At 41.0% G+C, this 15,615-nt stretch overlaps 1 protein-coding gene across 3 annotated transcripts in view; it reads right to left on the reverse strand.

Annotated features, from left to right (window-relative positions):
* The window catches only part of LOC133510522 (guanine nucleotide-binding protein G(olf) subunit alpha), a 61,798-nt gene that overhangs the window by 23,423 nt on the left and 22,760 nt on the right, over positions 1 to 15,615 (reverse strand). For all 3 annotated transcript variants that reach the window (XM_061838531.1, XM_061838530.1, XM_061838532.1), the window contains exon 5: positions 8,149 to 8,246. In XM_061838531.1, the coding sequence (XP_061694515.1) occupies positions 8,149 to 8,246 (98 nt within the window). The remainder of the gene's footprint in view (positions 1 to 8,148; positions 8,247 to 15,615) is intronic.

Raw genomic sequence — 15,615 nt, forward strand, 5'->3', positions numbered from 1 at the left:
TATATACAAAAAGTGACTCACAACAACCATGTGCTAACAAGAACTTTGTTATAAGAGTAAAATAACAAGCATTTATTTAAAAAAAAAAGTTCATTGTGCATTATTGGGATATCATCCATCCATCCATCCATTTTCTTAGCCGCTTATCCTCACAAGGGTCGCAGGAGTGCTGGAGCCCATCCCAGCTGTCAACGAGCAAGAGGCGGGGTACACCCTGAGCTGGTTGACAGCCAATCAGAGACAAACAGCCACACTCACAATTGCACCTAGGGGCAATTAAGAGTGTCCAATTAATGATTGGACTATCAATGCTAAGTAAATATTTTCATAATTTTGAAGCATTCATATTGATTTGTGCTATTGCAACGCCTGGAGATTTAGTGAGGTCAGTCCACAGTCACAGCCATGAATGCAACTGGTACTAATAATTTCTTCTGGGGTTTTGAATAATATAGTATAAAGACACTAAATATGAAACAATCACAAAATCCATCGATCTTCAACAACTTGGCTCAAAATAGCTTAAAGTCAGCCCCTGCACTTCTTTTGCAGAACAGGCGTGAACGATGAAATTTATGGATGTATACATAGAGTTTACTGCTCCTAATCTTATTTCAACACATTTGATTTGCTCTTACCTGCCACAGGGGCTGCAGATGGAAATTAGTTGCATAGCTATAATCTGATCCAGAGCATCTCTATTTTCTACTTTATTAATCTGTTCTGTACATAGTAAAGTACATAGTTAAATCTGTCAGGTATTACGTTGCTAGTGTTATTTCACTCTTAATAGTCATTGTGAGCACCTCTTGTGAGTAGACGGGGTCCCAATACTTTGACACGTCCTAAGCACTCTGCAATGGAACCAGTCCTGCACTTGCTGAAAATAGCTGACGATCAATCAACTGGCAGACACATATCTATGCTGTTAAAACATAAATGTGCAACGCGCAGGGCGGATCGATGGATTCCAAAGTGTCAATAGGAACACGCTCTTTGGCTCACGGTTATTTCCTGTCGAGGGTGGTTCCAGTGTAAGGGGTTCTGGGAAAATTTGCGCCTGGAAATTCTTAGAAGCTTTGCCTTTTTTTTTTTTTTTTTTTGTGCAGTGAAATATAAACATTCAAGTCAAGATTCGGGCTATAAGTAAAGCGAAATATGGACAAGAATGTAGCAACATCATTGCGGTCATCTGTCTGGCTTTTCGTCACAGTTGTGATTCAATTCTAAACAAGAATCTTTAGAAAAGATTCAGAAAATCTCCGTCAACCAACTTCCAAGATAAATGTTCACGAACTTCTATCTATACAAATATACACAGACTGACAAAGAGAGATTAGATTATGCTGCAAAGAAACAATACTGTACTGTCCGGTAGAGAGTTCAAGCTCTAGTTTTCCTATGTTAACAATACTCGAATCAGAATAAACGTAATAATTTAGACCCTCTTTTTGTTTAGCGTGTTTCGCAGGGGCGAGCCTATCTCATGGAAATTAGCCGCTGCACAGAGCGGAACTCCCGTAGGGCCAATGAAGAGTATGGCTTTCATTACCATCTCCACCAGGGCGGGAGTTTGGCGGATGCGATAAAGACGAGTGGCTTGCAAAAGCTGGATCTGGACCTGGTTATTATGGAAATGAGCTGTAGCATTATTGTGGAGGAGAAATTCCAAACAATTTGATCACAGATCCATTTTCGGAAATTACTTGGTTGTGTTTTTTTTCACTTGACGTGCAGGAAGGCACTTAAAGGAACCCAACTTTTTTTGTGTACAAGAATTTAAAAAGACAATTTTCCATATTATGTCCCTTTAAAAATGCATATTTTAATTGAAGCACCTGTAGGAACACCCTAGAAAGAAAGATTCCATCGAATTTTAGGATCCAGAGGGAAACCAGTCTTCCATTAAAACCTATAACAAGTGTTGAAACCTTTTACAAAAGGCTGAATTGGTTGAGGCCTGAGAGCCCACAAACAAGCTGAGAAAGAGGAAGTTTGTGCTGTAAGGTGGAGCTAGGAGAAGCCATGTGACTGTCACCTGACTGCCCCCTCCCTCCTCTATGCTCTCAGGCACAGGACTTGACCCACAGTCAAATTTATGTTCGAGTACTACGGTGTGATCGGAAAGAAGTAAAAGAGCCTCCTGAGACTAAGGCTGGATTTACACAACCTCAAAGTGACACAATTTAGAGCTACATTGGAGGTGTACAGACAATTATGACAAAATATGGTACAATAGATATGTAAAACTTAACTGATGCAAAGATGCTCTGTTAGAGATGCAAAGAACATTACAGTATAAATGATACACTACGTGATACGTTTTATTGACATTAAAAATTATGTAAACATACTCAATTAGGGTTATCGAGAATATGCAAAGAACATTACAGTATAAATTATACACTACGTGATACGTTTTATTGACATTAAAAATTATGTAAACATACTCAATTAGGGTTATCGAGGATATTATAGTGTATGAAACATTTGAAGTACATGGACTACGAATATGACGTAAATATGGTACATTAAGTGTATTAACAAACACCGTAAATTTTATATTGGTGTTGTGTTGTAGATCATGATTAAAGTATGGACCATTAAATATGATGCCTACACTTCATCAGTGTTTCATTGAACATTGTGTAAATATGGTACATTAGAAGTACATGGACATTGAATATGATACTGAAACATTACAGGTGTATAGAACATTAAGTATGCTCTATATATTGTACTTTATACTCAAACAATTAAATCAGTCAGTTCACGTTTCCTTTATTTGATTCAATAGTCCAGGACAATGCTCAGAGGCGAGAGAGTGATTATATTGGTGGTAGGGTGCTGAGGATGGAGCTGCCAGGCAAAAGGGCGAGAGGAAGACCAAAGAGAAGGTTTATGGATGTGGTGAGGGAAGACATGAGGGCAGTTGGGGTTAGAGAGGAAGATGCAGGACATAGGCTAAGATTGCAAAAGATGACACCCTGTGGCGACCCGTAACGGGACAAGCCGAAAGGAAAAGAAGAAGAAGAAGTAGTCCAGGACAATCAAACAGTAGAATTTACCTGATCGAATTGGCCGATAATTGGCATTTTTTTGCTGATCAGTTTTGTCATAATTCGCTGATCTGATCAATGCCAAGAAAGACACATACGCCGCGTCACTGTCTTGCACAATATATCTGAATCCAAAATCTAGTTTATTTTTATATAGTAGTATTCATATTGTTTTTGTGTCTTTTGATTTATAGTCTTGTAAATATCTGATGGACAAAAAGTTATTTAAACAAAACAATGTTGGCGGCATGAAAGAGAGAAGACAGCTGAGAAACAACAGGTAATGCGCAGTCTGTCAGAATTGCACTGTGACAGACTACTACAATATAATATTGTATTCCGATACCACCGCATTTCATTTTTATGCTCATCAGGGTTTATCTATTTAACTCAAATGCAACCGGATACAGTCGTTACTGTCAGGATGACAACACGAGTTGATCGCGCCTCTTGTACTGGATTCTCAGAAGAAAACAGGGGGGAGAGACACACGTATTGGTGGTCACCAGCACTCAGTGCTGTTCTTGTAAGGATTGCTTGAGGTATGGTCACATACTTTTAATACAATTCGGCTCTCAAGCCATCAAGAAAATGTTACGTAGCCTAGCAAGCTAGTGCAACCGCTCGTAGTTGTGTATAAACATGCTGCCCTTCTATTGAACATGATATGTAGGACCAGAACAGCGAATTCCAACCTTTTTGCAGCCAAGGCACATACTTTATAACTGAATCATCTCGTACACCAATAAACAAAAATGTCACAAAAAGTAGATACATTAATTGATTAGATACTTACTACCATCTAATAGAAGATCATTACTTTGTTCTATATGTCACTGTGTGTCTGTCACTGATATTTATTGTTTGTTTTTTAACAATTCAGTACACAAGTTAATACAGTAAATGAAAAGGTCATTTCAATACTCATGGTTCCATCTTGAGATCTCCTCAGTGATCTATTATGTTTTTTTTAAACCTACTGATTGGTGATCGCCCCGAAAAATCCTGATCAATTAAAGCCTATCAAGCAACATGTAAAGTTTATTATTGTATCCTTAATGTTGACACTAGCGTAGTTGTTAATGCACCTTTAGGCCATTGGTGCAAACAGGTTTTCATTTAAATGAAGTGGTACTTTTACTTCTGAATGTCTTATGAAAGACTCAGGTTACGAAATGTCTCGTCTGATAAATTTTGTATTTAGTAAAGAAAATTTCAGGATACAAATAAATAATAAACGCCGGATTCATAGCCCCCAAATTCCACCAAACGTAAACATCCTATACCTTGGTTTGAAAGTGGCGCGATAGGGCTGCTCACCCATTGGCTATCGCTGTATCATCTTCCTGGCATCCCATTGGCCATGAGGGACATCATTCTTTATCGATTATGCTTTTTGTTTGCCTTGGACACTCAAGTGTCACTGAATTACATACTAGCGCTTTTAAACTGTGTCATAAGCTAGCGGAGCAGAGCTGGGCTGCACTTAGACCTGCATTGTAAATCCTCTAAAAGTCACTGATTAAGTGTTCCTTTGACCAAACCCTGCCAGATAAGGCCTTTGGTATGAGTAGGGGAAAAGAGTAGCCTGCACATGTCCTCATGCTCACCTACAAGTCAAGTGAGAGTACAAGTTTTTTTTTTTTTTTTAAAACAGGCATGTGGTGGCGCTCCAACAACTTTCCCAAACATTAGCTCCAGCCTTGCCACACACCACACCTATTATCAGTATTTCCAAACAGCATCAGGAGTTGTACAACTGTTTTAAAACAAAATAAAATAAAAAATAAAAAAATACTGTGCAGGTGCCAGGCTACAAAAACATTGCGACCCATATACGCCTTTGTTTGGCTGGGATTTAGCAACTCACCGGAGATAATTATTGAATGGATTTTAGCATACGCAAGTAATCAAGCGCGACAAAGTCAAAGCTACTTTGACTGCTCATGTTGCGCATCTGGGCCGCTGCTGTTCCACTTAAGTCATGGAGGTGTTGCTAGTCAGCATTTCAGACCCATCCATTTATCCATTTCCTGTACAGCTTAATTTATTCACTCGGGTCACGAGCACGCTGGACCCTATGAAAACCAATTCTAAGCAAGAGGCGGGGTACGAACTGAACTGGTCGCTAGCCAATTACATGGCACATATAAACAAATAACCAGTCGCACTCACATTCACAGCTATGGGCAACTCTGTGTTTTAAATTAACCTAGCAAATATTTCTTTTAGATGGAGAAACTCACAGTCAAAACTACTCAAGGAGCCATTTTCGTGGTCAGATAGGCACCACACTAGTGCAGTAAATAAAGACTGTGAAAACGTGATAAAGCGAGCAGAGGGGCACAACGGCAGGCCAAAAGGGTGGGGGGCTTGAACTTCAAGTGCCTCTCATATACACTGAATGCTAAAGCTAAAAACAACACAGACAAAGACAGACCAAATTTGACACCAGAAATGAAGTCGATCATCATTCAACCGGTCAGAAATGCCCAATTGACTCTCGTATACTACAGAAGACTTGAACAGAGTTTAAATGGACCCTGTGGTCTGTTCAAGTGTGAAACATTGGGGAGCAACAAGTTTAGTCTTGGGATAGCGTAGCGAGGTAGATGCTTTATGTATCCCGAAAGAAATTATGTGCCAGTCATTGGGTGTCTCAAAGAAACGAACTCACTTGCCTGGGCATTATTCATATATCGTAATTTCCGGCCTATAAGCCGCGACTTTTTTCCACACACTTTCAACCCTGCGGCTTCTGTGGTGATGCGGCTAATTTGCGCATTTTTTCCTAACGGCTGCACGGGGGCACTCAAGCGGAAAAGGCAACAGTGAGACCAGTCCAATATATGTGCCGAGGAAGTGACTTACCAGTATGTTGGTTTTTTTTTTTTTACTGGCCCTGTTACCGCTGCGCTGGCGTTAGCGCTGTGCTAGCGTGTTGCTGCTGCGTCTGAGTGATTTAAGTTTTTTTTTTTTTAACTTGCTCTGTTAGTGGTGTGCTATCGGGTTGCTACTGTGGGGCTCCTGCGGCTGATTTTTTTTTTTTTTTTAACCGGTATGTTTAAAAAAAAAAAAAAATTTAACCAGCCTTGTTCGTGCTCCAGTGTTGTTGCTATGCAAAGCTAAGATAAGGCATTAAAAATTTGAAAACTCTTTCTGTATACCATATTTCTTTGTAAATATCTCATGTATCAATGTGGGTTTCAATGTGGGCACTTGCGGCTTTTACCAAATGGTATTTCCTTTACAAATGTACTGGGTGAGGCTTATAAACAATATATAATCTGACGCGCTGTCGGCCGAAAATGACAGTAATTTTGTTTTGTTTTGGAGTCTATTGACTTAGTTATAAGTTGAGTTAATTAAACAAAAGAACATAAGATAATTAAATGAAGGTTTAAAACCCATGACAACATAATATGATGGAAACCAACCAACCAACTCACAAATTAACCAACTGTGACCCACCCAGTCCAATTACTAAGTGCCAAATGCCACACACAGCAAGCTCCCCCCCCCCCCCCACACACCCTTATCTACTGGATCTCGCGAGTCACTGCTCCACTTGGCCCTTCTGCAAGTGGACTGTAACCGGCACAGGTGAACATTCCTCCCTTGGACTGCAACTGCACAGACACTGAATGGCTTTTTCCTTGACACGTGCCACATTATTGCAACTCACAGCTTGTCCCATCAGGGGTCGCCGCTGAGAGGTCGCTACGTAAGGCAGCCAAAATATTAGAAGAAGCCACAACCAAAGCAATAAACACATTCTTGATGATAATCTTTGCAAAAGACGATAACATTACAATGTATTCGGTCGTGCAGGTGTCCCTTATGAGATGTCTGTCGAGTGTATTTACTGTAAATGGGGGAGGGGCATCTTCACATAATGTAGGCCAGCTTAGACTTTGCAAATGTCACACACAAGCGCACGCACACACAAAGAGGAGGTGAACACGCATATAATTTTCCACTGGACAAACGCTCGATTGCCTGGTTGTCTTACCACACCAAGAGCAAACACAGGCAAGTCATATTAATACATGACACGACAACGCCGCAAACCACGTGGATTTTTGCCTCTGGCCACATGCACAAAGACAACATTTGGCAGCTCAGTCAAATGCTGCCAAATGTTACCAAAAAAAAAATTTCCATATTTTATTACAGAAATCACTAAATGCAAATTCGTTACAGCCGTAACAACAATTGTTCCAGATAATGGGGAGCCAGGTGGCTAAGGGTGAGGAGTGGGTCAGAAAGATGGAAAAACACGGTGCTAATTGTTAAGCTATTGTGTCAAGAAGTCATAAAACACCACAAGTGACTGTGTGATACAGCGTATTTGCCACATAGGTCTGTAGCAGAGAGTAACCAATGTGTGAACAACAATATAGCAAGCCAAATAATATACATTTGTAGATATAAATGTGAAATAAATCACAGCCTCTGAGCCAAAATTGACTCCGTGGAGATGTGATCTGAGAACCGGTTAAAAGTACATTATTATTAATAAATATTTGTGACAAGATAACCTTCACTGGTCCCATAATGGGAAAATCATCAAATCAGTAGCCATAGTGGATATAAGAAATCCAGACACTTAGAAATCTGATCGATTGTCCATACATCAACTATCCAATTCAATCAGCACATTAATTGTTTGTTTGCAAAATTTCCTTTTTTCTTAAACCAAGTTGAAAAACAGAACTGATAAAGGCCAATTCATACAGAGAAATTATTTTTGACGATGGCACGTTGAAATCTCAATTTTATTCAGGATGCAACTCTGTCCACCATTATAAGGTTGATGCAATAAATGCATTACAAAAAATATTGAAGCTATAATTATTAAATACAGAGAAATGATTGTTGAGCAGCTGAACAGTATGCAGAATAATTTTCATAATATATATTGCAATAACTGTCCTGTGGTAATGTTCTTGACAAATTGTTGAAAACATAGAATTTCAGATTTCAAATTTGGAAAAGTTGTTCTGGAAGCGAATTTCTATACTTTGGCAGCTCTGCAACAGGATATTGCAACTTGCATAACGTGCATAGAAATAAGTGTGGAACTCACTATTGTGCGCAGTCGATCAGCTGGTACTCGTTGGACCTCTCGAAGCACGCCTTTACCCCTTCATCGTCCCACAGCTTCTTTGCATGGTCAAAAAACTCCTGAGGGGGGGAAAAAGAATAGGGAGCGCCGGTGAGGGAGGCATGATGGGATGTAGATTCAGTGACAATATTGTTACAAAAGGCTATTGAGGGTAGGGTTGGCTGTTGAGAAGCTATTGGAACCAGTACTAACGTTCCGGTTCTCCAGTAATTGTTCAAATTTTTAGAAAATTCTGTTCCCAGTTTTGATGCCTAATCAGTCAGCCCGGAAGCAAAAGTGTCAAAAAACAACAAAGAGGAATGAAATCATGCTTGAGCCCAACGGCATGGGTGAACAAAAGTGTATTTTAACTTTATTAAAATTAATGGCCAGTCACCTCAGTGCGACATTTGGAAGAAGGTTATATCGTGCAAAGGAGGCTTTCACGATGTGTAATCCTTTGACATGCTCCGAGCATCAGCCTACACCATGTGGCGCTTCATTGAAGTCAACTCTCAGTCATTTGGGTATGTGAAACAATAAAATATATCAATTCAAACATTGAGACAGCTTATATATATATATAGGAAAATGGTTGGTGGTACTTTTGCATTGATGGTTGATTTTTTGCATTTATTTTGGTTTTCAAACCAACCATAAGCGCCGATGACGGGAAAAAGATAAAAGAAAAAAAACACACAACACTGAGCTAAAATTTCAATGTAGCAACTTAATATCGCATTGAATTGGGAGATAACATGTAAACGTTTCACAGGATAAATACAAACAATAACATTGTGATTCAATCAGTGAGTCCAGAAAAGAATGAGCATTTTATAGCATTTGGTTCCATGCACCTAAAAAAAAAAAAAAAAAATATCACCGGTGCCGTGTGAAGTTACTTTTTGTGCCAAGATGCTGCGTTTTGGTACATACCTTTCAAAATAAAAGCCTTCAAGCTTAAAATGTTACAACTTGCGCATATAAACCATTTGATGTGATAAAACAGTCCCAAATAACGATTTTTATAATGGTAGAATTAATCATTAGCTGTAACAGTATATTAATAAATATAAAGTCAATTAGGTTAGTTCCACTTGTTTCTTTTTAGTGCACGGGTTTGATAATACTAGTTATAAAGAACCGCGAGTCAAATTTCATTTTAAGTCTATGCTGTGGGCTAAGAAAATGGAGGTTCACAATTTTCACAACGTTAATATGAACCATGCAAACTATTTTTGACCCAGCCCCAAACAATAATCGGAATCGAGAATCGTTTGGAACTGGCATCGAAATAAGCAACCAGAATCGAGAGGGGAATCGCTCAAATTCAAACAATGCCCAATCCTACTAGAGAGGCTTGTACAAGTGGCAATAATAGTTATTGGCAGCTATCAGACAAATACTAACATGGTGGCATAGTGTAGTTCCCAAATAGTTTTAAGGGGTTGTTTATTTACCAAACAGCAGTGCGGGGTAGGGCCATTTTTGTTAGAAGCAATGTTAGCTGTACATTTCATTTCATCTCCAGTGAAAGTATAGATGGAAACTAAAGCGATGCCAATGCAGAAAAATGCTGCTGAAACAAACCGTGGCCGGATTGGACCCACACAATTGTGTGGAGCTACCACGTGTCAAAATCTGCTGAAACTCTCGTGGTCTTTAATGACACCGTCTTAACATGATGCATCATCATCCATTACAGAGGAGGCAGAATAAGCAGAACAAACAAGTATCGGCATTCCTTGGGACAAACATGGACGCGCACTACATTGTGGAGTCCGAGTGACCACGTCAGCATATATTAACACCCGAGTCGCAGTGAAAAAAAAAGACAGAAGCTCTACAAAATACAAGAACATATACAGAGTACTATGGAAGAGACAGACAGGTTACAACAACCTAGTAGCCCCAGAACATTGTGTGACCATGCTCATTATCATATTCAACTTTAAAAAAAATCATACAGTAATGACATAATTAAATAGAATAGAACTCAACCGTTTTTGCCAAGTCTTTGGCTTAAATTCAGTGGACACAGCGATGCTGCTTCTGGTGTGTGCGCCTTGGCCACTTAAGGGCAGAATAATTCAGATATGCGGAGATGAAGTAATATTAGTCACTATTCAAAGAGGATAAAGAATAGATGCAGATTATTGTCATATTATTTGCGTTCATTCTACCGTTTGTGTTCAAATATCTGCTGCTGAAATATAACTAACTAAGGCAAAATGATGTTTGTTTTAAGTGGACATTATGCTGTTTTGTTTATCTTTAGTTTGACAAACTTCAATCGCAAGTGACAAATTTAGGTGTTTTTTTTTTTATTCTTCTGTATTTGCCAAATTGCTGCTTTTGTGAAGAGAGTTGAGTTCACTGTAGCTATACAGCGCTCATAAAGCAAAAAATAATGTATCAAAACAGCAGAGGATATCTTGATAATCACAGGCCAGTCGTATGTCAAGGCACCACTGTGTCTAAATATATTTATGCAGGAAGTCGCGACAGCTGTGTGAACGTGCACTTCAGCGTGTTCTGTCTGAATGGGACAGACGAATGAACATTGGGCTCTACTGATCGATGCCAATTTATCAGGAATCCAGTGTAAAAAGCATCTCCTCTCTAAAAAGCAAAAGTCCCAAACATAGAGAGCCTTCCTGTTGTTGGGACGATGCAGTAAATAATGCTGTCGTCTTTTTAGTCAGCTTCCTGCTGCGGGACAATGGGGGGTATTATGAGAGGCACTCCCATTTATCAATGACTTTGAGACATTTCCCAAGACTCTCTGATGTGTGTTTGCCTATGCCAAAGATGACTGGGTGAGCGGATCACTCCTCATCCTCCTGCACGGGGCTCTGGCCTGGACTACCCCCGCCATCACCCGGAACCGACACATGACCGCGTGCACTCTTCGACGGCTCTGCACTTGCACTGCAAAGTGGCTCAAAGTAGCTTCCAATCGGAGGCTTGTGAATAATCTGGGAGACGTAGTCTAGGCCAGGGGTGCCCAGACCTTTCTACCACAAGATCTGTTATTATGCGTACATGTATGTTTGTGTGCCTTGCATAACCGCATGAGCCAATATTGCACAACACAACATAATTAACTAGAAATATTTTTTGTAACTACGTTGATCACTAAACACCATACGAATGAAAATCCACAAGTGGGCTGTGTCGCTCACGTCAGTGGATTCGTCCAACTGCAACGCTCACAACCTACGATGTCCTTCCACACATCAGCCATGGTTTCACAGCGCCGTGTGACAGTACTCCTTTACAGTTAGATTACAATGAGGCAGCTATGCCTCTTTTGCCATCTCTCGATCCTGGAAGGACTTCTTATGCTTCGGTGGCGGCTTTCGCTGTTGAACTATATTGTGTGAAAAAGTGACTGCTGTGTGGCCAATTGGGATTTTAGTCCATTCACTCTTCTCATTCTCAGATTGCTTTTCGGCGGAATGTTGGTGTTGTATTTTCCATAAACAGTTTGAAAATGCCGCGACACATTTGACTGCACTGGTAGATGAGGCAAATGCACTTTGAAAATGACATTGTGGAAAAAAAAAAAAAAAAGGCCACCTCCCGTATGAAAATTATACATTTTTGTCTTCTTTACTTCACCATCCACTCATGTTTGATAGGATTTCTTCAGCGAGGACTTAAAATACGGGGAATTCGCCGACTAGTGTGTTTTACTGTACTGTGTCGTTGTTTGCACATGCGCAGTGAGCTAAAGGTCAGAAAAATACGGCTGATGTCCCCCCCCCCCCCCCTCCGCCTCCCAACCCTCGGCACACCATTGCGATCGACCAAAACTGCCTCGCGATCGACTGGATCGACGCATTGAGCACCCCAGCTCTAGGCAGAGCCGGTGATTGAGTTCAGTTGCAATGAATAGCAAATGTGCAAAGCCTGGTTATGAAATATGGTCATATGTGGTCATTGTGCCACTCACGTTCTGTACGTGGGGGCAATGCACGTTTCACGCCAAGCGGTGGACAACTTAAAAGTTACTAGTTACTCAACTACAGTATTGCCAGCAAAGATCCAGCGGGGGAGATCATTCACTCAAATACACATCTGTGAGGAAAGCTATTTTGGGTGAAAAATATTACACAGTACAATGCACATCAAAGTGTAGGTGAGCACAAAAAGGGAATTATATGAAGAAATGTAGACCTAATAAAGTCACTCGAACATAAAAATGGATCTACCCAACATCATGGAGTAACCACATCAGAGTCTATTATGAAGGTCACCAACGTGGTGCCCACAAGCACCTGGTAGCCCACAAAGGTCCTATTAGCAGACTATCAAGCAGTGTTGGGAAGATTACTTTGGATATGCAAATATAAAAGGCATGAAAAAGGTGACTATTATATATTTACATCTATTTTATGAGCCACTTATCCTCACAAGGGAGTGCTGGAGCCTATCCCAGCTACCATCGAGCAGGAGGGAAGGTACACCTTGAAATGGTCGCCATCTAATCGCAGAGCACATCAAGACAAACAATGGTCACAGTCACAATCACACCTAATGGCAATTTAGAGTCTCCAATGAATGCATGTTTTTTGGTAAGATACCGGAGTGCCTGGGAAAAAAAAAAAACAGGCATAGACGGTGAGAACATGCAAACTCCACACAGGCGGGGCAGGGATTTTAACCCCGGTCCTCAAAAGTGTGAGGTCAACGATCCAACCAGTTGCACCCTCAAGTACATATCGATGTAAAAATTTAAGATTCAAATTAATTTTGCATAGTTTTTTTTTGTGTGTTAGCCTCCAACTTGAGCCAGGCCCATCTCCACCTCCACCCGAGATGTGCCACATGAATAGCATCCTCCTCTTTAACCACTCTCATTTTGGAAAATAATCGACTCAAATGTTTCACCTTTTTTTTTTCCAGTGTTAGCAACTTCAAAGGCTCATCCCAAATGCAACCTCCAGGAAAATGTTAAGAACAATAGCTTTCTTTTCATTGGCCATATCTGAATTGGAAGTTAGTTCACTCTGTGTTGTATAATCCCAAACATCGCTCCGTCACTAAATATATTTAATTTTAACATCCGTAAACTAATAAGATCATTGTAGCCCCATCTCTGAAATTAATACAAGATGTACTAGCGGATCAGCTCTTATCACAAATATTTTTTTTTAAGATTATTTTTCCTAACAGGAAAAGGGAGGCATCTATTTGAAGCCATTTATTTATCCAAGTGGATGATTCACTATATTCATTGGGGAACAGTGTCTAATATGAGGAAATTCTGGAAAAAAAAAAAAAAAGTCCTAATCTAGTCTAGCACCTTACTCAGGCTGGCTTCTCGTGCCCACACGTGCTGGAATCCTCCGGTTATCTTCATCTGGGACGTTGCAACGGCTGTGTGAATGCGCAGTTCCTCCGATGAGGTCTACCTGACAACCTAATAAGGCTGAGCGCTATAGAAAATGGACGGGCGGATGCACTGTGGCTCGTTTTTAAAAAGCACCGAATTATATTCATGTTGTGTGAGCACGCTGGCACTATTTGAAGAAATGCTCATAGTATCAAATCAAAACAGCGTCATTAGTATGTTAGCTTCAGTTCGTGCGGGCGCCCACCCGTGAACAGGATAAACTTGCTAGTCTTTTTCGCAACTTTTTTTTTTTTAAAAAACCAACATGGTAGCCGGGTTCAACTGCACAATAGAAACAGCACTGTGTTTGCTTTCTTTTCAGCTGTTCTGAATAAGATTTACTGATTACATTCTCCGGGCGCTGCTTCTTGCCAAATCTCGCGACAAAGGAAGGGGCTCAAAGTCCGAGGACAGGCCGCGTTTGGGAACAGGGCCGTGCGGTATAGGGTGCACGAAGCGAGGGCACTTACGGTGGGATTGGGTTTCGGGTGGGTGAGTGGGAGAGATTGTTGGTGGTTGGAGGCAGCGTGTGCTCCTCAGGGCTGTTTTCTACAGAGGCGTGTGACACTGGGCTTTTGAATAAATGCAGTGTGCTGCAGTGCCCTACAGAGTAACTGATAACGTGCAAGGAGACCAGGAGGGAATTTGCTTCGACATTTTTTTTAACCCTTTCCCGTGATGAGCGTTCAGCCTTGGCGACTGACCGTGATGCCCGATTCATTTCTTGGACCAGCCAGTTGGTGACACAGTGAAAATGACAGTGAAGCAAACAACTGCACGGAAAAGAATTAAAGTACCGTAATTTTCGGCCTATAAGCCGCGACCTTTTTCACACGCTTTCAACCCTGCGGTTTATGCGGTGATGCGGCTAATTTGTAAATTTTTTCTAACGGCCGCAAGGGAGCACTCGAGCGGAAAAGGTAAGAGTGAGATTGAATATATGTGCCGAGGAAGTGACTTTTACCGGTCCGGCACTGTTAGCGCTGCGCTAGCGTGTTACTGCCGTGTCTCAGTAATTTTTAACCAGTATTTTTTTTTAACTGGCTCTGTTAGCGAAGCGGTGCTACCGTTCGCGTGGTGCTAGCGTTAAACTGTGCATACCATCTTTCTTTGTAAATACCTCTCGTTTCAATGTCGGTTTCAATGTGGGCACTTGCGGCTTTGACACGGCTGCGGCCCATGTATGTACCAAATGATATTTCCTTTACAAATAATGTACCGGGTGAGGTTTATTGCCAGGTGCGCGCTGTAGGCCAGAAATTACGGTATTTTGCAGCGCAATGGACAGCAGTAGCTGTAAAATGCTCAATAAAAATATTATCCTGTGCTTCTGTAGCATTAAATAGTCATGCAATTACTGTGTAGAAAAAAATCATAATTGCCACATATGAACAACATCTATGGACCTATTTTTGAGTAGCCTTTGGGTGCCAGCAGCGTTGTGGGTGATCATAACCCAGCACTCCTCTCGTCCTTACTGATCCGTTTTTAGTCCTTGTTGATCTAATTGCTTTTAGCATGTGTGTGTGTGTAAGTTAACTTGTCAGTGACCCAGCTATGTGGTTTTACCAGAACTTATATCCACTTGATTGCAACTAAGCACCTATCATGATGCCGACGTGTTTTCGCAGTGGGCTGCTGAAACTTCCGGAATCTCCCTAAGGACATCAATGGCCGCTGACACTGAGCTGAGGCCAAAGACCTGACAGGTAAAGCATGTTTCTGATGGGAAACGAGGAAGAGTGGGGTGGCGTGCGGAAAAAAAAAATTCAACTCTTCCATCTAAAGCTGAACCATACATTCATCCATTTTCTTAGCTGCTTATCCTCACGAGGGTCACAGGAGTGCTGGAGCCTATCCCAGCTGTCATCAGGCAGGAGACAGGGAACACTTTGAACTGGTTGAGAGCCAATCGCAGGGCACATCGAGACAAACAGCCCCACTCACAATCACACCTAGGGGCAATTTAGAGTGTCCAATTAATCTTGCATGTTTTTGGGATGTGGGAGGAAACCGCAGAAGACCCACGCAGGCACAGGGAGAACATG

Source organism: Syngnathoides biaculeatus, chromosome 13, assembly GCF_019802595.1.
Source record: "Syngnathoides biaculeatus isolate LvHL_M chromosome 13, ASM1980259v1, whole genome shotgun sequence".
Lineage (NCBI taxonomy): Eukaryota > Metazoa > Chordata > Actinopteri > Syngnathiformes > Syngnathidae > Syngnathoides > Syngnathoides biaculeatus.